This window comes from Dermacentor albipictus, chromosome 1 (assembly GCF_038994185.2).
Source record: "Dermacentor albipictus isolate Rhodes 1998 colony chromosome 1, USDA_Dalb.pri_finalv2, whole genome shotgun sequence".
Classification (NCBI taxonomy): Eukaryota; Metazoa; Arthropoda; class Arachnida; order Ixodida; family Ixodidae; genus Dermacentor; species Dermacentor albipictus.
The window spans coordinates 120,592,900-120,620,599 of record NC_091821.1 but is presented as its reverse complement, the minus strand read 5'-3'; the positions used below and the strand labels follow the sequence as shown (position 1 = coordinate 120,620,599).

At 44.8% G+C, this 27,700-nt stretch overlaps 2 protein-coding genes across 2 annotated transcripts; both read left to right on the top strand.

Moving 5' to 3' along the window:
* Nucleotides 1–14,347: 14,347 nt before the first annotated feature.
* LOC135904863 (keratin-associated protein 21-1-like) lies at nt 14,348–15,621 on the top strand (the record flags this gene model as incomplete). The annotated part of the gene is made up of 2 exons (XM_070536758.1): nt 14,348–14,359; nt 15,106–15,621. Coding segments are annotated over exons 1-2 (528 nt in total), but the record flags the coding sequence as incomplete, so codon positions are not given.
* An 8,213-nt stretch (nt 15,622–23,834) lies between these two features.
* LOC135904850 (uncharacterized) lies at nt 23,835–26,661 on the top strand. The gene is made up of 3 exons (XM_065435836.1): nt 23,835–23,865; nt 25,644–26,111; nt 26,532–26,661. The coding sequence occupies exons 1-2, from the start codon at nt 23,854–23,856 to the stop codon at nt 26,091–26,093; spliced, it is 462 nt and encodes a 153-aa protein (XP_065291908.1). The 5' UTR covers nt 23,835–23,853; the 3' UTR covers nt 26,094–26,111; nt 26,532–26,661.
* The last annotated feature ends 1,039 nt before the right edge of the window (nt 26,662–27,700 follow it).

Below are 27,700 nucleotides of genomic sequence, written 5' to 3'. Positions count from 1 at the left end.
TAATTCTCAGCGATTCACAGGCGACTCAAACATCACTCTGCAGCACAAAGGGGAAAACATTCAGCGACAGTATAATATATGAAACATTTAAAAACCTCGCAAAGGCAAGCGAAGCGAAACATGCAATAGCATTCCAGTGGATACCAGGGCATTGCAACATTCCTGGCAACACAGCAGCCGATGAAGCAGCACGACAAGCGCACCTGAAAGATGATACCGCTCCGCTCCCAATATCAAAGAATGAATTACGCTGCATTATAAGGACAACGTCTTTCAACATGTCTAGAAACACTTGGTTTGACCAGAATTCTAAGAGCTCTGACTTATATCATATTCATCCATTTATTGCATTCAAATTTTCATTGCCATGAGATAGAACTATGGAAACGCTTATTCATCGATTAAGGCTAGGCACTGCCTACACAAAGCATTTCTTACACAGAATTGGCCGAGCGGAAACCCCCGAATGTGATTGTGGATTTGTAGATGAAGGTATATATCACCTCCTTCTAGATTGCCCACATCACGACACACCAAGATGCCGACTTAAATCAGCGCTAAGTAAATTAGACCACAGACCTTTCAGTTTAAGGAAACTTTTGGGCCCTTGGCCAACAACGGCCTTGCAGAAGAGCGCTTTAAAAGCACTAAAGACTTTTTTTGAAGACAGCGGCATCGTTGGACGTTATTAGTGCTTTCATTGTTCTGTTCATTTCAATGTCACTCTATATATCCATCTGTTTGGGAATTATGTTATGTTGACTGCTCTGTTGTGACTGTATGTGCTAATATATTTACACGATGTATACACCACCCGCTGACTAGACAATGTGTTATTAGGCGACAGTATCGTTTGTACTTTTGAGACGTTCGACTACATAAGTGTGGAGATATTTGTCATGTATATTGTATGTACCCGCTGACCCGCTGACTAGAAAATGTGTTATCAGGCTACATTATCGTTTGTACTTTTGAGACTTTCGACTGCATAGGTGTGCAGACATTTGCCATATTCTTCCTGTGGAAACGTTGCTTTATAAGTCCTGCTGCTTGTGTGAAAAGATTATTTGATATGTAACCGTGAACCCTGAATGATGTGTGACGGAACCACCCAAGAGATAAGGAGTAGCCGGCGCCTTCAATTGCGCGCCAACATCTCCTTATATTATATCAATAAAAAAAAGAACATGGTCACTTGAGAAAGCACACATTGCTATGTCTGTCTGTTGAGATACATGACTTAACTAGGCGTCAGCGCGATAGAGGGGCACTAACGCAGACAATATCCAGTTTTCTTATGAAATCAGCTTCTATAATGTCATGCGCGTGCTGTGAGCTGTGCCTCGCTAAAACTTCCGTATCAGCAAAGAGGGGCACGCAGCAGACGCAGCCGCAGTCCCGGCAATAGATGCCCAAGTGTTATGTACAGGCGCTCAAATCTTTAGCTGGTGTGCGGGAGCGGCGACTTTTCCGGGAGTCAGCGCCGTATGACGCGGCGAGGCTGGAAACAGCCTAGTAGACGATGGGCCCAGCTGAGCGCGCTTTGTCCGCATGCGCTTAGCCTCAGACTGTTTCCAGCCTCGCCCCGTCAAACGGCGCTGACGCACGGAAAAGTCGTCGCTCCCGCACACCAGTTAAAGATTTGGGCGACTGTACAGTGTTATAAACGTTGTTATAGTGCTATCTTAAACGATCATTTAAGTACCTGCATATCTGTTCAAGATATTTACTGCCGCAAAACAGGGGAATCTGGTATACCACATTTGTTGTGCATGTCACAAAACGTTTTCTGTGACCGACAGAGCAACTACTCTGACGTGATTTTGGCGCATTTACACGTTCATAGAGCCTTGTCCGCTTTTCCGCGGCTTAGAAAACGACTGTGATTCCTGCGCGCTGCCCAATCTTTTTTAGCCTATGGGAGACATCATGCACACACGATACTGCAAACTTGCGCCTTTCAACTGCCTGCTTCCTTGACTGAATGTGCTCATCACGCTTTGTGCGCCTCGGAAGCTGTTCCGCTATAGCTGAAATTAAGGCCAAATGGTAACCAGCCCAAGAAAGGCGATCAACCTGTGCGGCAATAGTATGCTGCATTTTCGTGTGAGCAAGATTTATTGATCCTGTTAACGAGGCAATACTTTAGAATACCTCATTTAACGAGCTTTGAGTGTGTCGAGTTAAAGGGCAAGAGTGGCTTCTTACTTCTCGGTTCGAAGCACCAGCACACATGTTTGTTAGCAAGGCACAGCCTGAAATATAGAAAGCGCAAGCAATTATCCATGGGCACCTCATGCGTAGGTTCTAGAAGCTGCAGCTCCTTCTTAAATATATCGAAGACTCCCTAAGCAGCAGGCTCGAAAGCAGTGTGCAGTTAATTAGCAAATAATCACCATAACTTGAAGCTTGATAATGCTAAGGGAAGTGAGTTTGTATAGAACAGATGATTTCATGGGAAAATTCTGATGCGTCACCATGGTCTTGGGAACGTTACGTGCGAATAGCATGGTGTGCTTCTCTTTCTTTTTTTTTTTGCCCACATACTGCGGGCTGCTGCACAGTTACTCTTCCGACACCGTCATATAACAGGCACTACGAGGGATTGCGTCAGCGCTGAAAGGGAAACGCGCCTATGCATGTGCGTATACATACCTCACAGAACTGTGGCCTTCCTTTTTCAAGGGCTCAAAAAAAAAAAGAACATGAACGACACGTAGTTTCTACAGACATACGTATAAGAAATATTGAAACCTATTTGAGCGAGTTAGTGCCGAATTTACTGCTTTCAATGTTTTAGGTGGATAAGTATGGGACTTTGGTTCATGAACCCTGCGTAGGGCACTGTCACGGTCACATGCACGCTGTTCGTCAACTGTTTTGTGAGACCATGAGTCCTATCAGGCACACTTCGCGTAGCGCGGGTTACTTTTACGGGCTTGCATTGCCTTGGTGACTTGTTCGTACAAAAGATGCAGTTGTGGCGATACTCGGCAGTGTACTGACGTCCTGCCACGGGAACGCACTTTATTCAGTCCTATTAGCACTTCTTCGTGCGTCGCAATCGAATCCGTGAACGCGGCACCGATGTCGGCCGATGCCATCATGAACAGCGATTTGTTCACCGGTGCTGTGAATCGCGCCCACGTGTCACCCACGCGCTGCCTCTGTCGATCTCCCGATTGGCGATCGACGCAGTCGCGCCTTACTTTGCTCCGTTTGCAATGTATGCCGCACGAGACAGATTGCCCGCGCCAGCTACGCTACTCACAGCGTTCCCTTCCACATATAAACCGTGCACCTATATAATCATAATACAAAATATTGACGCTAGAAATGAAAACACGTATAGAGCTGCGCTCAAGTTTCGCATTAAGGAGTACCGTAATCGTCGGTGAATATTTTAGTAGTGCGTTTATCTTGATCAAAACACTGATATAACGCAAAACATAGGTTACCACTAAATGCCGTAAATGCGTGTTATTAGAAGGGGAAAAAATAAATTATGGGTTTTTACGTGCCAAAAGAACAATCTGATTATGAGGCACGTCATTGGGGGATCTCAAGGTTAGTTTTGGCCACCTGAGGTTCTTCAACGTGCACCTAAATCTAATTAGACGGGAGTAAGTATACCCTCTTGACGCTGCCAAATGAAAGTTTTTGAAGTTTGGCCGGTCTTTCCAAATATCATTTTTTTTAATGTTGCCAATTGAACTACGTTTGTACATTGCCGTGAAGTTAGAAACATGACCCGAGGGGAAATGACCGGAATTCCTGGGTATCCCCAAGAGGAAGGAAAACGAACCCGCCGTGGTTTGTCAGTGGCTATGGTGTTAGGCTGCTGAGCACGAGGTCGTGGGATCGAATCCAGGCCACGGCGGCCGCATTTCGATGGGGGCGAAATGCGAAAACATTTAGGGGCACGTTAAAGAAGCCCAGGTGGTCGAAATTTTCGGACTTCTCCACTACGGCGCGCCTCACATTGAGAAAGTGGTTTTGACACGTAAAGCCACATAATTTAAAGAAGAAAAACGTTCTAATTATTAATTGAGGAATCACTTCAGCGTCTTACAGGCTATGAGCTAAGCGTTACTGAGAAATAAATAAATATACATCATAAAATAAATGAGGGTACACTTTCTTACAGGAGTTCAACTGCAGACTTTTAGGGTGTAGGTAGCTCGGAGTGAGATGATGGAGGTAGGAAGGTGATTCCAGCCGACGCAGTTATTCGCAAACAGATTCGTAGAATTACTTATATGTCAGTTCGCCTAAACGCCTTTTAGATATTGGGATACGTGCGATGATACGTAATGAGGGACGGAAAAAGGGATTGTCTTATGTTTTCGACCAGCCATGGTAGCTCAGTGGCTATGGTGTTGCGTTGTTGTGCACGAGGTTGTCTTCGACCTCTGCCACGGCAGCCACATTCTGATGATGTGCAATGCAAGAACGCGTGTGTGCCATGAATTGGGTGCGCGTTAAGAAATACTAGGTGGTAAAAATTAATGTGTAGGCGAGAGAACGTACGACTACGTACGGGATTTCCTTACGGCTCGCCGGGCCCACATAGCGATCGGCGGACTGGTATCGCAAGACATAGACATGGATTGCACCGGCACAGCGCAGGCTCCGTAATCTCACCCATGCTCTTTAACATCGTGGTTCTGGGGTTGCCACGGAAACTAGCTGAGATAGAAGGCCTCCACCACAGCTTGTACGCCAATGACATCACGCCTGGGGTTGCCGAGGGAAATGACGGCCACGTATAGCAAGCTTTACAGGCGGCCGTCGACGCGGGGCAAGAGTACCTGCGCGACACGGGCGTCGAATGCTCCGCTGCCAAATCGGAGCCCCCGCTCTACAGACCCACGCGCATGGGCCGGAAACCCAAGAACGCCGATTCCGCAACCGAGCGCGCAGACAGAGATATTAGAGTAGTCACATCGGACGGAACCATCATCGTCCAAGTTCAGAATAGGGTACTGGGCTTGCACCTGTAGGCCAGCGGCAACAACGGCGAAACCGTACGCAGAGTAGAGCGTGTGGTCGATGAAACGATCCGGTTGCTGAAACGCATCAAATATAGACATAGTGGAATGAAGTAACGAAATACGATCCGTCTGGTACAGGAGTTCGTAACCAGGCACATAAAGTACGTCCTCCTACCTCAAGTGGCAGGCGATCGAAGGAACCAAGCTAGACCGCCTCATCCGCAAGGCGTACAAACGTGCCAACAGGTTACCGATCAATACTAGCACGGATAAATTTCTCAAACTGGGGTTACACAATGCCCTAGACGAGATAATCGAAGCGCACAACGTCGCGCCGCACGAGCGTTTGGTAAAGACCAGAACAGGACGAAACATCCTCGAGATGCTGGGCATCAGCTACCACACGCAGCGTGGCGAAAAGGTCGGGATACATGCAGACCGATTAGCGAGCGCATCGTTGTTTAGCCGTTGCCTCAAAACATGCACCCGACACATCACGCCTGCCGGTGTCATAGGTGCGGAAAAGAAACGCGGCAGCAGCAAAGAAACTGTTCACGCAGACGCGGCCCGTTACGAGCGGCGACGCGGTTTCGCGGTCGCAGTCAGGGACTGCAGCGGAACTTGCGTCGCGTTCGCGACGATGCGCACGGGAGAGACGGAGGCGGCCGAGGAAGCGGCGATAGCACTCGCGGTAGCCACCACGTACGGCGAGGTGATAATAGGCAGTTTTAGTTGGGAGTCCGCAAGCACCCACGTGCGCAGGGCGCGAGGTTGTGCGTGCGTAGCATAGCGCGCGCGCACGATACGGCAATAGTTGGCCGGACGCAAAAGCTGACAAGCGGATTGCTGACTTGCACGCGTAGGAACCAGTAGTGTACTCAGCGCCGCCATATGCCACCTTCTGAAACTGTGTAGCCAATATCAGCCACCACGACGTCAAACCACAAGGCGGAGTCACATCTTCGGCAAGAGCGATATCAAAAATGCGCTCTCGTGGACACGCGAGAACGTCCCGCGAAGGCCGCTGAGGCCGCAGCAGACGCTACGCAGCGTTTGAAAAGCTGCGGGCGCACGCAAGATACCGTGCGTGCTCCTGCCAACTGAGCATGTGCACTGACGCCTCCGCGGGTTTGCTGCATACGCAGAGCTGCTGCGGGCGCCCAACTAAAACTGTCTAATAAGGGACTTGCAGGCGACGATACACAACCACTAGCGGGTGGATCTCCCGGGAAGCGGTCCGCATTCTCCAGATTCACGACGGCAATATTTGCAGCCAAAACGACAGTTTCCTCGGACCCCCGCCCACACGGACCCTCCACTCCTGGGCAACGAGACGGCCCATGCATGCCGCGGCTCGAGGACTTACATGCCCAGCCACGGCGCCCGCTGGCAATCCCGACATCTCGCTCACCGCAAGTGCGATGCGGGAGTAACGTGGGGAGATCGCACGACCACTTTCAGGAACATCACGCAACACTACAGATTGAACAGATGCAAATACCCACCGCCGCACATCAAACTAAATAAGAAAGAGGCGGTTGCCTGAAGGCAATTGCAGACACACAGGTATCCCAACCTGGCGATCTTTCGCCTCTGCTGCCCCGTCCTTTATTCATTCGACGAGCGTTGAGCGTGCGGAGCCACAGCGATGTGCATAACATGCTGTGGGAACGCACCGGTAGCGAGCAGTCCCCGACAAACGGGGTATATGTCCAACCACGCGGAGCGATGAGGTTGACTGGGAAGCGTGACTGAGAAGGCGGCCCTTCTCAGTCACGGCCTTGCCGATCAACTCTGGGCCGTCCGGCACGCCGAGGAAGCCGCCTGTGCCCAAGGACTCGAGGCCGTCGCCTAGACTGGGTTGCTTATGGCCCCACCGTGCCCAAATCACCGGACATTTTGAATAAAGTTTTCACTCACTCACTCCCCAACTACGGTGTGCCTCAATATCAGATCGCTGTTTTGGGACGTAAGCTTCCAGAATTCATTTTTTTAAAGTTTTCAATTATATGAAATATGTACCAGTGGGAAAGGCGGCGGCAGTATAGTGCTGTCAAAGCGCTGCGGTGCACCCTCGAAAAGTCCAGCGTTTACAGGAATGGTTGAGGAAAACCTCGACTGCTCACCCATCGCGTTACATTAGAACATTGCAAGTTACTGGAATGCAGGAACTTTCCATTGCATTCCACGACGCTTTGTTGTGATTCCGATGCTAAGAAAGTTTACTTATATGTATGGCTAGCGTTGTATACTCACTGAACAAAAAGATATTGCACGATGATGTCGAGCGTCATGCGTCCAGAATACGGCAAGAGCCCTGTTGCGGTTTGTGAAGTACTCTCAACTGTTCTGTGCGGTAGGCTTCAAATGCCCAGTGAACGTTCATTGTTTTTTTTCGCACGCATGAGTTTTAAAGGCTTTCATTGCATAAAATTTGAGCATCTTTTTCTAATTCTCTGTCCCATAATATGGATAATATGTGTAATCGTCTACGGTGTGTTATCCGACCACGGTATACGACTCTACTACTTGGCCTGGATTGCCATTTAAAAAAAAATTATTTGCCCATCACCCTCCAGCTTATTCTCAAACATTTTTATTAGTGGCACAATACTTTAACTTACTTTAATGAATATAGCACTAAGATGGGGGAGGAAAATGAATTTTGCTAAATCAAACATAGCGCAGCGTGAGAAAACTCGATATATTTGAATAAAACTTGAAAAAAGTCATTGTGATGTTGTCATTTCTGACTCACTCCAACGTTAAGGATTGCCAAGTTTCAGAGAAAGTAACAATAAATACGTAAAAAGAAATCTTTCTTTGTGCACCTATTATATTATGGCATTACATTTTGAGGCACTTGAAGAAGCCGGGGTTAATTATTCTTGGTAACGGCGTTCAACTACACACCCTGCACATTAATGAGATATTCACAAGATATAACATGCTCCATTTTTTTCTCGCTCGTTTCCGCGTCCCATAAATCTTGGCAGCCGGCGGTAGATTTATGTGAAGCACCGTTTTTTTTTTACGAGCGGTAAAGGCTGCCGGCGCTCCGTCTTTCTTAATGACCAGTTACATCATTTCGCCCAATCTTGTCACCGTTCCGTGAAGCAAAAGAGGTTGATCTAGGCGCGTTGAGTTAGCGTCTGCTATCATTGGACTGTTAAGGGATCCGGCAGTACGTTGACTCTAAAAAGTTAGTGAAGCGCGAGAGCGTTAGCTTTGCTAATCATGTGACATTTGCTCTTAAACCACTGTGTTCCGCTACGGCGCGTGAAAGCAGGTTGATTGCTATAAACGATTTCTTGGTGCACCACAAGTGATAAATAAAATATTTAAGATGTGTCTTGAGTAACCTTATTTTTACGCTGTGCCGTCGAAACAGCGATTCGGCGTTGCAGTTTTTGCGACACCGCGTTAGCCTGAGCGGGTGCGTTAAGTAAACGTGGATTGCATGTGTGAGGGTACTTCGCGATCATTTTCCTTGTTTGTAAAGACAATTGAAAAAGAAACATACTGGCGTCATGATGTTGCAAAACAAAGTTTTCTGCATACATAAAGAGTATATTTAATGTTTTAGTTCAGTGCCCAGCTGGCTTCGAAAATCCCTAGATAGGTGGCGTGTAACAGAAGCTTATAGTAGGGGGAAAACTGACGCTGTGATTTTGCGCTAGACACACGCATAAAAACTGGTGCCACATTGGAATAATTGATTGATGGCCTTGGCCACCTCAAAGCAATACGAAATGCAAGGCTCTGAGAAATGCCACAGTGGTGGGCTTCGGATTAATACTGACGGCCTGAGGCTTTTTTATTGTGCACCAAAAATTTTCGTCTCCGCGGACACAGTGCTCATATAAAAATGTCAGCCGATCCTTGAGACAGTGCAAAGAAGCGGGAAGCGCACAGTCTGCTGTTTCTCCAAGAGGCATCACATGACGTGATCCAGTGACATCCCTTGACGAAAACCCCAACACGTGACGTCATGTTTGATTCGATGACGTCATCAGGTAATATCGTCACGGGACGATGGCCTTATCACGCAACGTAACGTTTGACGTGACGATGTCATCGCGGGACCTTTGGTGTGATGACGTTATCACGCGACATTTGAGGTGATGACGCAATCACAGGTTCGTCATCATGTCAGACGTGATGTCAGCACTTGGTCACATGGGCTTTGGTATCATTGGATGTTAACGCCGGATTTTTCGCATCATGGGAAATATAATGATTACGTATTTATCAAGAATAACCCGCTCAGAAATTGTAGTGGCGAAGATAGGTCCTCCTATCGAAACGTTGGCCAGCCTTTCTGAGGCACCTTATCCCTGTTTACAAACTTTATACCACAGTGTGCTATTCCATCTGTCAGCCCCTTTCTTGTTTTTGGACTTCTTACCCACTGAAGTGTTTCGTATGTAGATAAATAATTTTATATATTTTTTGTTGGTTTTCGTACAATTAATTTGGAATCTGTATGATTTTTTTTTATAATTACAGTTTATATTTGGTCAGAATCGCATGAAAAACAAAAGAATCGGACTGCACACGGAATGTTATAGTAAGGCTGCTAGCAATGCTGTCACAGACGACAAACAGCACTTTTCTAACTACCATTTGTTGCAAGAATGTTTTGAAAAATAAGCTCACTGAACATGTTATTGAAAGATAGGTTTCAAAACCTGCGATCTCTATGAAATCACACGTTTAAAGTGTAATGGCGCAAGTCAACATGACAAGAAAGAGAGAGACAGAGAGAGAGAGCTCTTTACTGAAAAGCAGGAAGGTTTGACGGCGCCGAAGTTAGCGTATAGGCCTAGTTTACATCCAGAAAAAATAAATTACTTGTACTTTTTTGTCTTTTTTCAATGACGGCTGGGTCCCTTCCATGGCGTGGCCATGGCCAGACATCTCATGAAAAGTTATTGAATCATGCACTTCAACAGTGCACTTAAGATTGTTGTGACGCTCATACACCGGAAAAGCTGCCAACACCTTTGTAGCGTCGCTTTATGGGACACAAATGCAGGCAACGTCAGGGATCGAACGGAAAGCCCATATTCACCAATTGTACCGAAGTTGAAATGCCTTGAACTTGAAGACTGCTGCTCCTGAGAAAGTCCAACAAAGCGGCTCAAATGGCGTTGCTCTTTCCGTCACAGTATAATTTTGAAATCATTTCGCAGAACCCATCTCACGATGACTGTGGATGGCAATGCTTTTAGCGTTGAATCAATATAGCGACAAAACGTATTGGCACCTTCGAAACGAGTTATGTTTGAGGCTTGTATGGCAGCGGGGTTCCTCTTTCGCGCTTCCCTGAGAAAACTCGGCGCTACGTAACGGTGCCACCATGAAGCCTGCGCATGGCCTTCGAGATGCATGGTGAGGCGGTGCGTACGAACGCTGAGAAACGCGTCATGAGGCAACCGGACTCCTTTCTCACACTTTTTTCAGGACGACGCACTGAGTGGCGCTGCCGAGAAGTGCGCGCGTGGCACGCCGGTGCCTCGGGACGCTGAGAATTGTTCCCTCGCTTGCCGCACACTCAGTAGCACATACCCAGTGGCCCATGTCGGTGAGCCGTTCATTGAAGAGCGACACATACCAAGTGCATTAGTGGCGTAGCCTGCTGATGCGTTGGGAATCGCTATCCTTGAGGAGCCCTTCTGACGTGGGTTCGGTTCTTCTCAGCATCGGCGAAATTTAGGGGATATTTTCCTTCAATGTAGAGTGGCAAATTCCCTGTGGTACAGACCACTGACCCAAGTTACTGACTCACTGATACCCATTGACCCAAGTATGGCATCAAAGAGGCTCATTGAACATCATCACAGACCGAGTGGCACATTCCAGCGCTCCAAGTCAGCCTCAGAGAGTTTCTGCGATCAGCGATACTTACCCAGTCCCCCATCTACAGTGACCCTTTTCGGCGTCAGAGAGATTCCGCGAAATGCGGAAACACCCGTGTACTAAGATTTAGGCGCACGTTAAAGAGCCCCAGGAGGTCCAAGTTATTCCTGAGTCCGCAACGGCAACGTGCCTCAGGATCAGATTGTGGTTTTGACACTTAAAGCACCAAAATTTAATTTTTTAAGGAGAAAAGAGCGGCACTCATGTCCATATACTCAAGTGGATCCGACGGCTAGTTTCGAAACCTGTTTCTTCAGTACAGCAGTCAGATGCGCTAGGTATTTGACTACAGACTACCCAGTGACCCAGGTATGCGGGAAACCGGTTAGGTGGAAACATAGATAGATAGATAGATAGATAGATAGATAGATAGATAGATAGATAGATAGATAGATAGATAGATAGATAGATAGATAGATAGATAGATAGCCCCCGGAAAGGGCGCCACGTACCCTAAGTATGCTAGCGTCCGTAAGTATATTTAGTATAACTATAATAAAATCAAGGGTTTGACGAAAGCTCGTCTGGGCAGGCATGGGTTGAAGTTATCCGCCGCCTCAAAAAGTAGCCTCTGAAATCTCCAAGTCATCCACAAGTCGGAACAAGTATCAAAGTTTCGGAAACACGTACGCGTTCCTTATTCACTGACTATAGACCAGCAACCTGGATGCTTATGTACGCAACACATGACGTAATCAGTAGCCGTGCCGTAGTAACCGATATCAGCCGACACCTGGTGGGCCGATGTAGGTTGTCAACATAAGAAAAAAAAAGAACCCCAGGTGTTTAAAATTATTCTATTGTCCCCTGCTACGGCGTGCCGCATAATGAGATCATGGTGTTGGCCCGTAAAACAACTGAATTTTCACAAGATTGCATGCACTGATTGCTATCTAGTTTACATCGCTGAAACAGGAAAGTCTTAAAGGTGACTCAAAGACCACAAATGTGACGTTGGAAATAATAGTCATACAACGAACGCCATAGGCGTATATGCCCAGAAAGGTACTCACGAGATTTACTGGGACAACGCCATTATAAGGAAATGAACATATCATCCTGGCGGCTGCTCAGGGGCATAGCCAGGAGGGGGGGGGGCACTCACAGGCTTCAACCCCCCCTCCCCCGAAAGGTTTCCGGCCGGCGCCCTGCTCCCTTCTATGCCTCGCACGTCACCCATGAACACAGGTGCATATCCTTCCAACGCCCGCCCCAGACAAGTAAAGGATGGTACACGCCTTCAGGCAAGGTAATAGTTGTATTATTATGCACAAAGCACGGGAAACTTAACAGAGAACAACAGCCCCTCCCCGCTCCTTCCCCCCCCCCCCCGAAATGCAACCTTAGCCCTCCCCTAGCGAAAAAACTGCTCACTGCACACCTGTCACTGCTGGAATCACTGATTATTCAGTCAACATTCGTTACCATGTACCGGACAGGAGGAAATATGCTTACCCTTTAGCAAACTCATTACGTCAGATGTTGCGCACATAAGTAGCAAGGTTAGCTTCTCCTACTCAGTGAACAAGAAACCCGTACGTGGTTGCAAAACACCTATGCTTCTCCAGACTTGGTCACTGACTGTCATTCCCTGTAACTATAATCTGCTAGTAACTTAAGCCTGGTCGCTCTTTTGCAGTGTTGTCCTACACTGATGATGTGACAGCCTGGCACCAGATACAATAACCACCGTGTCATCGCCCAAGCTGTGGTGGGGACGATGGCATAACGCGTAACGTGCTTAGTACTGGCTTATACGCAATAATAGCTATTTTGGGACTAAGCGCTCAATCTGTGTGAGCGGGTGTTTAACGTCGGCCTTTTAACGCCACAAACAGGATCGTCAGGATCGTCAGAGGCCACAACGAAAACCTGACCTGTCGAAATATCAAGCTACACGGCTCCTCAGCCTAAATTGTCAGAACCATGTTTTGCAATGTGACAAAATAGGTATAAGTAAGTAAGTAAGTAAGTAAGTAAGTAAGTAAGTAAGTAAGTAAGTAAGTAAGTAAGTAAAGTAAAGTAAAGTAAAGTAAAGTACAGAAAAGTAAAGTAATGTAAAGTAATGTAAAGTAAAGTAAAGTAAGTAAAGTAAAGTAAAGTAAAGTAAGTAAAGTAAAGTAAGTAAAGTAAAGTAAGGTAAATAAAGTAAAGTAAGTAAAGTAAAGTAAGGTAAGTAAAGTAAGGTAAGTAAAGTAAGTAAGTAGAGTAAGTAAAGTAAAGTAAGTAAGTAAAGTAAGTAAGTAAAGTAAGTAAGTAAAGTAAGTAAGTAAAGTAAGTAAAGTAAGTAAAGTAAGTAAGTAAAGTAAGTAAAGTAAGTAAAGTAAGTGAAGTAAGTAAAGTAAGTAAGTAAGTAAGTAAGTTTATTTTCCAGGTTCAACTGGAGGGTTTTCTGGCAAAAAGCTGCATGAGCAGCTTGACTATGTCCAGAAAACCCCTACAAGCAGTAGCACACGAGTGGTACAGAAATCAGACACACATACAATAGTTACAGTCAATAAAGAGAAAACATTCACCAGTTATACATACAGAGTGTAACAATCTATTACAAAAAAAATTAAACAATAAAATCGAAAATAGAGACGCTCAAATGGTCATACAAATGTTCAGAGTGAAATAGGAATAATCAAGCAAAACATAAAGAACGTAAAATCACATTTCAACAAAATATTTCCGCAGCTCAGAGCGAACCATTGCTGTTCCGATTAATATTAGTTAATCGCAGTACATTTGTCATTTGCGGTTCGCCCGGGGATCGGTCAACGTGACGCTGCACGAATGGTTCTATTTGATCAAGCTGCGTATTTCTTAAATAAGAAGGGCTATCAAAGCCGTAGGCGAGCTTGGAGGATCACAATAAAAGCAGTGCGAACAACATGCCACCACAAAAAAGCAATACAGAAATAATAATAGACCAAACACCTACACTTATGTTGCACTTGGCATGGCACGAACCATTGTTTTCCTTATTCAATGAGATGTAAAACAATGGTTTCAATTTCTTGTTACTGGTGTCAGCGTATCTAAATTGTCTTCAGTTTCTTCCAGGCGGTTGTTTTTAGCGCTTAGCACAGCTGCCTATAAGCTCGAACTGCTCCTCCAGTTGCACGTTGAGACTCTGCGCTTGCAGTGAAAGTGCGTTTAAAAAAAGAAAGGAAGTTGGTTCTGTGTCTGACTCGTTACGACCTTCTTCTGAATCGGCGCTGTGTGATCTTCTCGAACTTTGCTCGCGAAGGAATACGGCTCACGCAAACAGCCTGCTTCCCTGTCCGCTTCTGGCTTCCCCCAGATAAGCATTCGATGCCTGCGAGCGCGAAACAAGATAATTCACGTCTCCACGTGGTACGTGCTATACGTGTCCTCGGGGCTGTGTGTATAAAAGCAGCCACGACACTTCGGGGCTGGATCACTTCTTCGACAGCCTGCCCAGAATGCGTAGCTTGGTAAGGTTCTCTCAGGTTGCCTCTGCGGAAAGACGCATCTTTCGACTTCGCATAGCGAAGCCTAACGAAGGGAGAATTAACTGCACGGATTAGAACACGCAGAAAGAATCGCCATGCTGATACCAGAGCGACAGTTTATAATGCTTCTCGCCGAGTTTGTTTTTCACTTTTAGTTTAAAAGATCGAAAATAAGCGCACGAATGGAATGTGGAACCATCGTGAGACATCCCGTAGCACTCCTCTCTGTCTTTTTATTTGTTTATATGGTATTCGCTTGTGAAAGGCATCACGATGAGCGCACTTAATCAAAATATACAACGGTATATTTTGGTTCGGCACATATACTGAAGCCTGAATGCTCATGTCTAGCTTCCAGTGTTAACGTGCGCATTAATTAAGCGTTAATTAAACCATAGTAATCTATTCCCTGAGACATCTTAAATATTGACATGGTTAAGCTGTTATCTACATGTGTGATATGACACTAGATGTGTGTGCTACCCCTTTGAAAAAAAGTAAACAAATATCCTAGATAACCATTCAACAAAGAATCTTTTAACGCACTTATATCAGAAAAAAAGTTTCATGTCTGCCTGCCTGACTTCCAGTGTTAGTGTTGTTACAGTGCACGATGCCATTAGAAACGCCAACAATGGCAAAATAATAATAAACAAAATACGGATAAACTGTATGATTGAGTAATTATTGCTTGCGGATTGTGACTGTTCTGGCAATTCTTTCTTTAGGGAACGATCGCCGTCCTTGCGGGCCTCGTGGCGACTGCCTACGCAGGCTTCGATGGCGTCCTTGGTGGTGGCCTGGCAGGTGTTGGGGTTGGGGGCAGTGTGGTTCTTTTGAATTCAGGAAAGGGCGTCGGAGTCGCCAAGTCTCTTCCAGGCCCAGCGTATGTGGTCAAAAGCATAGAACATTTGCATAGATTAGACGGCGGAAATGAAGTCGTGGTACCTGGCAGTGTCGGTGGTTTCCGCAAAGGTTTCGGCGGTGGCTACGGAGGAGACTATGGAGGTGGCTACGGAGGCGGCTACGGAGGAGGCTATGGAAGCAGCTATGGATGCGGCTATGGAGGCGGCTATGAAGGAGGCTATGGAGGAGGCTATGGAGGCGGCTACGGAGGCGGCTATGGAGGCGGCTATGGAGGAGGCTATGGAGGAGGCTATGGAGGAGGCTATGGAGGAGGCTATGGAGGAGGCTATGGAGGAGGCTATGGAGGCGGCTATGGAGGAGGCTATGGAGGCGGCTCCGGAGGCGGTTACAGAGCTGGCTTCGGCAAAGTCTTTGGTGGTGGTTATGGCCATGGCGCCGGCTATGGAGGTGGCTTCGGTGGAGGATACGGGGGTGGCTTCGGTGGCGGCTATGGAGGATGCTTCGGTGGCGGTTATGGCGGTGGTTTCGGCGGAAGCTACAGCGGTCTTGGTGGCTACAGTTATAAAGGGTAACTTGAAAGGTACGTGATGAATCGCAGCCAATTGCGACAGTAACATTTAGTCAAGAGATATTTTCTCATTCGCCGCTTTACCTCTGCCAGAATGTCAATGTATTCGTTAGCTTGACGTTTGCTGAACCAGAGAGCTTGCATTTCTTTTCAGTTATAAGGTAACGCAGTAAGGGTGCCCGTGTTCAGGCATGCTGTTCGCATATAGTAGTTACAAAGTAAAGAGTGAAAGTAACTTATCATCATGCAAGCAATAATCCCCGCAGAAACATTACAGTTACCACAGATGAAAAATATTGCTGCCATTCTGCGCTTACATTATTCGATAAAAACGGTATAGTACCTTCAGTGCAATTATTTTGATCGTTTACGCACAGAAATTCATTACATTTTGTGAGTCATCGTATATATTGTGTACAGCACAAAGTTCATTCTTTCATGAAGTGCTAAACGAGGTTTTTAGGAAAGAACATGTCACCTGAAGCTGCGTGTTTTTCTCTAATCATTAGCGCAAGGCGCTAAAATGTATGCGACATCGTGTGTGCATTCGTTGAACTGCGTATTTCAAACAGAGAGTGGCGAGCCATTCCTGCCAGTTGTTGCCGTGCGTTTCCCTCAATATGTCAGTGTAAAACATGATCACATCTATGTCGGACTTCACTAGAAAACAAGCTGATCCACCGCGCATAGAGTGCGGGGCTTCATATTCACATCACAGCAGTTTCAAAATGATTGAATCAAGGGGTTATAAATGAAATATTTTAGGTAAGATCGTTGCAAACCAGCGCCTGAGAATAACAGATTTAATTATGTGAAGTGAGACGTAAAAACATGACCCAGACGAAGTTTTCAACGCAAAGTTAAAAAAAAATGTTATAAAATAAGTTTAGGACACTAACGCTTACTGTACCAAGTGTAGAACTTGTCTTGGTGGAAACAATTTGCTGCTGTAAAGTATAATATGTTACAGTTTAGAAACAAAAATTCGCTGGTCATGAACATCGCAAACATTAGACAATGTACTAACATGCAGAGTATAAAGCTATTATCCCAGGGCAGCAAACTTTATGAGCTTGCTCCTTGCTTTAAAATACGATGCGTCAAGCATTTTATGCTTTTGCCTATAATTTCGCATTCGGAGGTGAAATCGCGCCGCCTAGCACCTCCCAGTTGCATATGACTTCGAACGGGTCAGCAATTGCGCGCCTTTTTGCGCTTGTTCACTTTTGTATTAAGCGAGTACCAGCTGCAGTGCATCTCAATGAGGTAGCACTCACTATCTGTACGCGTGTACAGATAATCTCGCACCACATCGTGGCTGGCTGCGCGTCAGTTTGCGATATGGAACTGGTCAACCTTAAGCTTTGGCGCAGAATATTTCCAAGAGTGGATACTTTTGAGGGTGAGAGTCGCTTTCAACTCTGTAATATAAATATAAACTTCAATCATTGCCAATGAAAAGAAATTAAAAAGTTAGTCAAATTCTTTCTGCTATCTCTGAAGGTCTCTTCAACATTGCGGCCTCCTCACCAATGAATGTAGGTGCACTAGCGTAGTTCATATAGCTGCTATGATTTTTATTATTCTTTCACATTATCTATAAAAGCATGCCTTCTGCCTCCCTGTATATATACATCAAGAGTAGGAAAATCTATAGACACGATTTCTTCTGGAGAGCTATTCTATCACAGTAAACAACTGGAGAATACCTAGCCGTTGCATCCTGAGCCATGTATGGATACGTTTTCTTTGACGCGGCTTGAATGTGAGGAGTAATGCCATGGAGTTTTATGATCAACAGTAACGAAGAGCATACATGCAAATGATCATGACAGTATTGGAGGATATTCGTGAAATGATGTTAACTGCAAACTTTATGCTCTATCTTGACGTGAGAGCACCCTTGCGCTGGTAGGAACCTTCGAATTACTCGATTTTCTTGTATTACTTGAGCTTTTCATACCACATGTTATGAGTCAGTCACGCTGGATGTCTGTGTTAAAGGCAAAAAACATATATATATATATATATATATATATATATATTGATGAAAGGAACTTTTCGTCCGAACGACTCTTGGGCTGCATGTGAATGACGACCGAGAGAAACATGAAACCGACAGGAGAACATCCCCGTCTCGTGGATTACAGAAGAATATGTGTAGCGTATTAGTAGGAGGAGTTTTGTTTTCCATGTACCTTTTACTGCTTGAGCGTTTCCATTTAAACTGTTGATGGTGTGACCTTTTGTTTTCTCTCCCTAGCTATGGATGAAACGAGTCGGTTCCGAAAATGTGCCAGGATCTGCGCACACGTCATCAACTTTCACCAAGTCACTCATCACGTATTCTTAATGGCGATCTCCAATGTATGCAAATGTAAATAAACATCACATCATCACTCTGCTGAACACATGTTTCCGTTGGCATTTTACTCACCAAGCAGATTTTAGCGCTCTATTTTCGACAGCTCTTGTTTTGCTTACAACTCTGCTAAAGAAGACCACATCCCCAGAGAAGCGAAGATTCGGAAAAAAAGGAGAGAATTGTGAGAAAAGCAGTTTTATCTCGTTTTTTTTTTTCAGAGTACTTTTAGAAGACAAAATGTAGTAGTGTCTATTTCTTGAAGTATTCAACAACATTTGGTTTTCACTGAATTAATAAAAACAGTTTTTGAAGAATACTTCACCATCAATAACTGGCGAAGCTGGCTCCAATCACAGCTAAATATGTACAAGTGGAAACATGTTGCCTCCCATACACACTCTTGATACAGGCCGGTCGTCCGGCCGAAACGTCTCAATGGACTGTGCTTCTTTCTTTAAATAAGTTGTGCAGGTAACAAAGACCAGTTGAATGTGTATACATCACATCACTCTGTGGGACACATGTTTCCGTTGGCATATATATACATATATAGTATTTCACTTTAACTTGAACCAATGGTTTAAAACAAAGCAATTAACCGCAGCTGGGTGAAACCAACGACATATGTTTTGCCGTGACCTAGCGCTCCTAAGTATATTATTTATAATCCGCCTAATTAGTTCATTAACTGCTATCAATTATTCAAAAAAATAATATTCACTCTAGGGCCAAGTGCGTTTCGTAAGCGCTTTCAACCGCGCTTCGAGCTTATCGCTTATCAGGCACAACGGCGCTTCCTTGCTGAGGCCCTGCGAAGCCCAATGCCCACAGCCGCGGCCGCTCACTTCGTCACGGTCCGCGCGCCCGATTCTTTCGCACGAAGCGCGGTTGAGAGCGCTGCCATACGGTAGCGCATGAGCGCAGTCACGTGGTTTTATTTCATATCTCGCGGGCTTTCTTTAAACGCCGAAAAAAATTGCCACCACAGCATGTACGTTGCCACAAAAAATTGGATCGATGGTTTCTTTATCCCCTCCACAATGTTACGAAGCGCAGTTGGTCCTAAAGTGAGTATTAAACGTTTTGCTTAATTGATCTTAGTTAATTAATTGATTAAGGGGAATATTAAACATACTCTAAGGAGCGCCACATGACGGCAAACCGTATGTAGTTGGTTTCATACCGCTATAGTTATACTTGGTTCAAGTTACCTCAAACACCTTGTATACGCGCCGCTACAATTTACGCCACATTCTTTACAGGCTAAGTGTGGCTCGTGGACAATGTTCCCGGATTTCGCGGCCATGCTTAAAAACAGAAACCGCCTTTCTCTAGTGTCGCATTTGTGCCGTGAAGCGCCATGACGGAGTTTGCAAAACTGACACCGTTAATTTTCCATTAACGTCCAAAACGTCACCACGCAGTATTCAGTTTTGGGTAAAGTGCATTTCGTTGTTTCGTTACGTTGTAGAGGAGCTTCAGAAACTACCGGTCCAATTGTTCTGTCAATTTACACAAAAATTCGACCGGTGGTTTCTCAACCTCTTCTACAATGTAACGAAACAACGAAACGCACTTTACCTAAAACAGAATATTAATATTTTTGTATAATTAATCTAAGTTAATTAAATAATTAAGTGATATATAAAAGAATACTTTAAAAATATGCAAATACCACGTAGCTGGACAGAACCAAGACAATGTTGTTTGCCGTCGCTTAGAGATACTCAGAGTATTTTTTGTATTCCACCTAAATGTATTCCTCCTATTCCACCTAAACAAAGTGTGCCATCAATTGTTGCTTCATAAATTAGGTAATCTTAATCTTGATCCACATGTCTTTAGATGGATTCAACCTTTCCTTCTCAACCGCTGGTAGTTTGTTTTCGCTAATGGCACAACCTCACCGCTTACTAACGTGCTATCTGGTGTACCACAAGGATCCGTCCTCGGACCACTTCTATTTTTAATTTATGTTAATGACCTTCCGTCCACCCTATCTTCTGCCAGCCAAGATTTTGCTGACGGCTGTGTAATTTTCCGAGAAATACGTAACCTCAACGACATTAATACTCTCCGGACCGATCTTAATTTGGTCTCTAACTGGTGCAAACTTGGAAAATGGAAATAAATATTAACAAATGTAAGTGGCGCGTTTCTCGCTGCACTAACGCTGCCCCTTCTTCTTATTGTCTTAACGGCATTCTTCTTGATTTCGTCGCATCATATAAGTATCTAAGCGTACATATATCACAAAACTTAACATGGAATGCCCATACTGAATACGTTGCTAATAACGCTAATCGCATGTTAGGGTATTTACGTCGCAACTTTTCTGCTGCTCCATCGTCCTTAAAGCTCCTACTTTATGAATCACTAATACGACGTAAACTTGAATACGCGTCATCTCTATGGGATCCTGGGCATGAAAATCTTGTATCTTCTCTCGAACTTATACAAAATAACACCGTTCGTTTCATCTTTTCAAGTTACAACCGTACTGCAAGTATCACAGCCATGAAAACTAACCTTTCTCTCCCACCTTTAAAATCTCGCCGGAAAATCAGTCGCCTCACTCTGTTCCACAAGGTATGTCATCACGTCACGCTACATGACGATTTTATTTCACCACCCGAATACATCTCCCATCGCATTGATCATCGGCACTAGGTTGGCATCAAAAAATGCAATACTAAAGCTTGTTTTCAGTCCTACCTTCCCCAGACATCTGTCGAATAGAACCGCCTCCCTCCCAATATTGCAGCCATCGAAGATAATCAATGATTTCGCGAAGCACTAACAACATTTGTTTATTTTGGAAATTGTTGAAATTATGTTCTAACAAAATTCACTGTATTGTATTTATTGTCTTTATAACCTATATTACTCACTCACCTCTGTAATGCCTTTGGCCCTGAGGGTATAATAAATAAATGTATAATCAGTCTTAAATAATTAATCAACTTCTCGAGTATTACAATTTAATGAAAAGTGTCAATCGGAAAATTTTATAGGAACATGAAAACCTCCCGATACAGCTTTCTGTTGCTCAATACAGGCTACATTAAAGTGCTTTTCCGAGCGTGAAAAAACCCCGCAATTAGTCTGTCACGTGGCAATTTTGCGTGTAATCACCCGCTTCAAGAGTGCAGATTTTCGGGCTAGTTGGTTTGTTGCATCAATTCAAGTCATAGCGCTGGATCGACACGGACAAGAAACACGATAGCGCTGTCCTGTCGTCTTTCTTGTCCGTGTCAATCCAGCGCTATGACTTCAATTGTCGCGGGCTTCTTTCACGCTCGAAAAAACACTTTTATCCAGCACGTATCCACCAATGGAAAGCTGTATCGGGAGTTTTCCATGTCGCTCTACAATTTTATCACTGACACTTTTCATGTAATTATAATATTTGAGAAGTTGATTAGTTAATAATACTAATTATGTAATTAGGTGGAATGCAAAAAATAATCTTACCATCTCCAAGCGGCGGCAAATAACATAGCCCTGGTTCTGTCCAGCTACCTCGCATTTGCATATTTTTAAATATTAGTGCATTATTGTTGGGACACCCTGTATATTTAGTGGCAATATTCAGAACTTCCTTCCCGAGCATATCTCTATCTGCAGCAGTTAATAATGTCGTGGGCGTGTCAAGCTCAGCCCAAAATTTGGTTCACAATGTGTGAATTGCCAAAAAACTTCTATCTTTTGCGACATTAAACTTTTTTTTCTCGATTCGAGGGCTTCACAACATACGAAGATCCGACAGCAAGTGTATGCGAGGCAGCAGGTGTATGCAGCCATGCCGCGCTACAGAGATTTATTTTTTGTAGGAGGCGAGCACAAATTATGAACGAGAAACATGCCTGTATATTCCTTGTATCTTCTCTCAGAAAATCTGCCTAACAGGAAAGCATTGTTCCTATCTGTCGACATGAGGTGGATGTCTAGGTTCCCTGAATGATATTCTCCAGTGGTACAGAAAAATATTTGAGCAATACGAAGATGGTAAGACGGCTGCGTTTTCGTATTAGATTTGCTTTCGAGAATCAAAAAGAAAAAAAAAACAAGAGAGGTGGAGAATGTAATCGAATTTTCGCTTTTCATGCAAATAGTATAGTGTCTGATGCCAACACCATTGCATCTATATCAGCAACATATGTAGAACTGATGCACAGAGAACAGAAGCTGTGTGTCGTATGATGAAAAGGTATGTGGCCTAGTGTGTACTGTTACGTTGGGAAGATTGGGACTTTGATGGCAACGTGCTTCGCTTTTGTCTTATCTCTAGGATCACGTTGCCTCGCACTCTTTCATGAAATGACGCCATGATGTGTTCTATTCTGACGGGTGCAAAACTCCTAATAGCCAAGTTTGAATAAAAAAAATACCTCTATGATGTTTTTTTACGATGAAGTGTTACACCAAAGCTTATGCGGAAAGAGTCCCTAAAAGGGTACATGCTCCGTTCTTCGTAGTAGTTTTAACTTTCTTTAAATACAACAAAATAGCCACACATCAAATAAAAAGGAAGAATGCACACGGTGACTAATAACATGCTCATATTGTGTGGTATTGTAAAAAGAAAGTAAGCGATAGAGTCACCTGAAATGCATTAGAATACACACGCACACACACACAGACACACACACAGACACACACACACACACACACGCGCACACACACACACGCACACACACACACGCGCACACACACACACACGCACACACACACACACACACGCACACACACACACACACACACACACACACACACGCGCGCGCGCACGCATTACCAGGAAGTATACACATACGCTAGGGGAACGCGACAATCGAACGAAATATTTTTTTTTCAGGTTAGGCTATGTCGTTCAAGCGCATGCCAAGGAATCATACGTGTGGAAGTGGCTTTCTTCCGCAATGAGCACACGACCATTCATTTCGGAAACCACGTAACGTCGCGACAAGGAGGATCTCAACGGGCATCGGAGTAGGCTTAGTTCCGGACTAGTTCCACTTTCCGTTGTGTTCGTGCTTGTATTGCAAAACCAGGTTTCTTCACCGCCTCTTCCTGCTGTGCTCGCCTCTTAAAGAGGGAGAAGCACGCGCCGAGAGCAGGAATTGTCCGCAGTCGCAAAATGAAGGGGAGGGTTAGTGCGAGCTCCAAGCACAAAAGCGGGAAATCGCGCGTGAACGCAAGTGAGACACGTGATCGCCTATGCCGAAAGCTCTCCGTCCGAACACCCGCAGAGAGCCTGCCCAGAAAGGCGTTCCGCTTTTTCCGATAGTATCTCAATGGTACTCGAAGAATTCTAACTGCGTACAATCAAACCCGGATGCAAAACACCAAACGCAGAAGCGGGGCCGGTAAAGCTCGTCATTCCCAACGTGGGGCTTATACGGATGGCAGTTTCACTCCCGCTATCTTCCCACAATCGGACGCGCTCCCAACACGAGGCTGACTTCGTTCGCAGTGTGATTCGAGAGTAAGTGCAGGCTTGGATTTCGCTTTCAAGTAGAAAATGGGCGTGCATAAACGAGGACTGACCTTCTTAAGCAAACACGTCATAGTGGCGTAATAAGAGCCAAGAATCTGGGAGAGGTGGCAGTATAAAAGCAGCCCATGGCTACACCGAGAACACCACTCCTTCGGACTGCAGCCCCAAAGAGCCGCACTATGAACTCGTTGGTACGTCTTAGTAGATTCTCTTGCAGATGGTCATCCGTACCACCAATATGAATGTGCGCATTAGTTACGTGCATTCAGGTTGGCATGCGGACTGGGAAACTGGCTCTAAATGTTCCTTATACAGGGTGTTTTCACGTAACTTGAACCAAGGAGTTAAAGATAGTGCTTAACCGCAACTAAATGAAACCAACAATATATGGTTTGCCGTCGTGCTGCGCTTTCTAACATATTTTTTATATTGCGCTTAATTAGGAAGTTGACTACGATCAATTATGCAGAAGTTTTAATATTCCTTTTATGGCCAAGTGCATTTCATTACGTTGTAGAGGGCATTTAAAAACGACCGATCGAATTTTTTGTGGCAACTTACATGCTGCGTGGTGATTTTTTCTAGCATTTCAAGAAAGCCTGAGAAATATGAAATAAAACCACGTGACTGCGCGCGTGCGCTATCGTATTGCTGCGGCAAATTAAACGAGGCTAAGTGCAACGTGCAATTTCAATATTCGGAGCAGTGATGGAATCCCTCAGTTCTTACTGCCTAGAACATGGGCGCCCTTTCGGTCGTTGTGTTAACTTTCTAGCAGCAGCGCCAGTACATGTTGGGGAAGAACATCTATGCAGTTTACAAAAGCTAGAGTACTTCTGATTGGCTTTTCACCATCTGTAATTAGTTCAATTTCTGAATAAAGTACGTTAAATATTGTAATAAGACACCTTAATGAAGTATAACAAGAAACAATAATTTTATTACGTTGTAATGGCGAAAGAAGTACGAGAACGCAGGTGCAAAATTTATCCCGTTACATATTTCTCCTAGTTGCAAAATTTCAAACATCGAGTGCGAAATAGAGTACGCGAAACGCCACCAGATTAATAATAACATAAATGGAAGTTTAGCTGCACCGTTCAGAGTTCAAGTTGTCACTAGCCCCGCTAGGATGTTCCATGCCTAAATATGTACACTAACTAGGATTACAAAGCCACATTTCTGTGCAGCCTTGTCGGTCAATGTAAAAAAATGCAATTTTTCTAACATGGATTGGATGATATCTGTGTGAATCAAACATCGCGTGGGTAAGGTTCAGTTAATGCATTCTGTGTCGTGACCCCTGAAGGTGCTAGTGACCGGACACTCATATATTTCTCACAGTTGGGTAGCAAGAACAAAAATTTCCGGAGACAGTCCTAGATTGGGGCTTATGCCGAGTCGACTGAGATATTTATATTTTATTTCTACGTGACATGTAAAATATACCAAACAAGCATTAGGGTTTTAATAAGGAATAGTGAGTAGGCGTCACATGTATTTAGTATGCAGTTGTTTATAATGTAACTAGTACAGTAACAATATATAGTTATCAACGTGACATTCCTATCGTTTGGAAAAAAATATATCTGTTGTTGCTTTTTGATTTTGTACACAGTTCCTTTGCGACAGGCTCTCACCACGGCACCAGATGATAGAACCTTTGGCAACTGTCGCATGTGATTGGTTCTCGTCGTTTCCATATTTACTGCAAACACATGTATACGTATAGTACGGTTCTGATGACAGAAAGAAGTGTGTGTCGCTAAGAGATACGTGTGCGGAAACATGGAATCATTGCGATTTGCTTTGACGACACAAACAACATTTTTCACGTGAAGATTGTTGAGTGCAAATGTTCGACGTAAAATATAATAATCAACATAAAAAAACGCAGGCTAACACGATACAACGAAAGTTAACAACGAAAATGCATAAACTATAGGAAAATCGATGCTTGAAAATACAGGTGATCTTCCTCGTTGGTTCCGGCCTTGTGGCGTGTACTATGGCCGGTGGACTCAGTGGCGTCGGCTACGGTGGAGGCCTCGGTTACGGTGGTGGTCTCGGCTACGGTGGCGGCCTAGGTGTCGGAGGAGTAGGCGTCGGCAGCAGCGTAGCATTGCTCAGCGGCGGACCTGGCTTCTCGAAGGCTGTGGCCGGACCCGCCTTCCTCGTGCGCACCGTGCACCACGTGAACAAAGTCCACGGCGGAGGCGCCATCGTCGCTCACTCCGGCCTTGGAGGCTACGGGGGAGGATACGGCTATGGGGGAGGCCTGGGATACGGGGGAGGCCTGGGATACGGCGGAGGTCTCGGCTATGGTGGAGGCCTGGGTTACGGATATGGCCTGGGCTATGGAAGTGGCCTCGGTTACGGCAGCGGGCTGAAATACGGGGGATATGCCCTGAAGGGATAGGTGCCATGTAACCTCAAGGTACAGTTCTGCTGATTTTTTTCCCTTAAATATTCTCACTAGATGATAGACAGTGTTGTTATAGACCGCGTTCCTTAAAAATGAATCAAGTTGCTCTCCAGTTGCCGTTCGCTAAGCGAGGCGTTTCGTCTTGTCAGCAGCTAATATGTACGAAGGGGTGCCGAGATGTCACAACCGAGTGTAAATCGATGATAGGTATAGCTTTAAAATTTATTTATTAAAATTATTTATTATTAAATTTATAATAAAATTTATTTCCACGGTAATAGCACCATTTGTTCCTCCCTATATTTTTTTATGAGCACGAATAGACTTGTATCGTCATGTGGAGTTACAATGATATATCTTTAACGAACGAAGGAATGCGAATGGTCATATGCATGTTACAAAAAAACTTGTTCTTTTCTTCTTCGTTTTCAGCCAGAAGAAGTCCTTGGCTGCTGTATTTCTGTCAGCACTGTGTGCCCGGCGTTAAAGTCGACACAGCGTGGATATATCCTGGAAGAACCATTTGTATATGAAATGTAAATAAATTTCTGTACCAAAAACAGTGCCGTGTGATACGCTTTTGTTACGTCCCTCCGCATGGAACTTATATATGAGCCACTGTAATAGCGCTTTGTGTTTGCCGACAAGAGCAATATATCAACTTCAAGACTGCCCTCTCCAAGAGTATAATCTGCCTTTATTTGCCACAACTAAGCTTTTCTGGATCCACGCAGGCACGGTCGTAAATATTTACAATACATTGCTTAACGTTAGAGATACGCGCAAAGCGCGTACCATGGATTAACAGTATCGAAGAGAAAGAAGCGCTTTTATTGCTCATGTGTCACTTTTGTTTGAATCGGTGCCTCAACGACATACTCCGTAACGCTGCGTCATCACTTATTCTCAAATCAGGCGAACACACAGTGTGATACGTCTACGCAGCGACATTAAGAGGACAATGCGCGACGCATGATCCGTGTCTAGAGTAGAATGGAGATTGCTGGTGTATGCACAAAGAAGTACAAGATATATCTAGCTACCATCAAGGAGTCTGTAGAATTTTGTGTCACAGTGGCAGCTCGCCTGTTCTGGAGGATTGGCCACGTACCTAGTGGCACATATCCGAATCGCTAAAAAAAATGTCAGTCAGTCAATCAACGAATCCGTTCAACATGTTGCGCTGTTCCGTTAACAGGTCGGTGTACTTTAGAAATACCTGTGAGCCGACGTTATATGAACATGTTTTATGTAGTAGTAGTAGTAGTAGTAGTAGTAGTAGTAGTAGTAGTAGTAGTAGTAGTAGTAGTAAGCTTTATTGTGTCCGAGGTGGAGTTAAGGGATGAGGGGAGTGAGAGGGCCCGTCCTCTTCTTCCTCAGGCGGCGGCCAGGCTTTGCACTTTGGCGGTGCCTTCGGCCACCTGGACAACCCGGAGTTGGAGATACGGTCTGAGCTGAGCAGTGCAATCTCACACTGCAATAGGCTGTTGATAGCAAAGAGGCGGTAATGAGCTATTGAGGTTTTTGGTAGTGATCAGGGTGCATGCCCACACGATGGAGTGAAAGACAACCGCAGGCCCAGATGGTGTCACGTATATGAT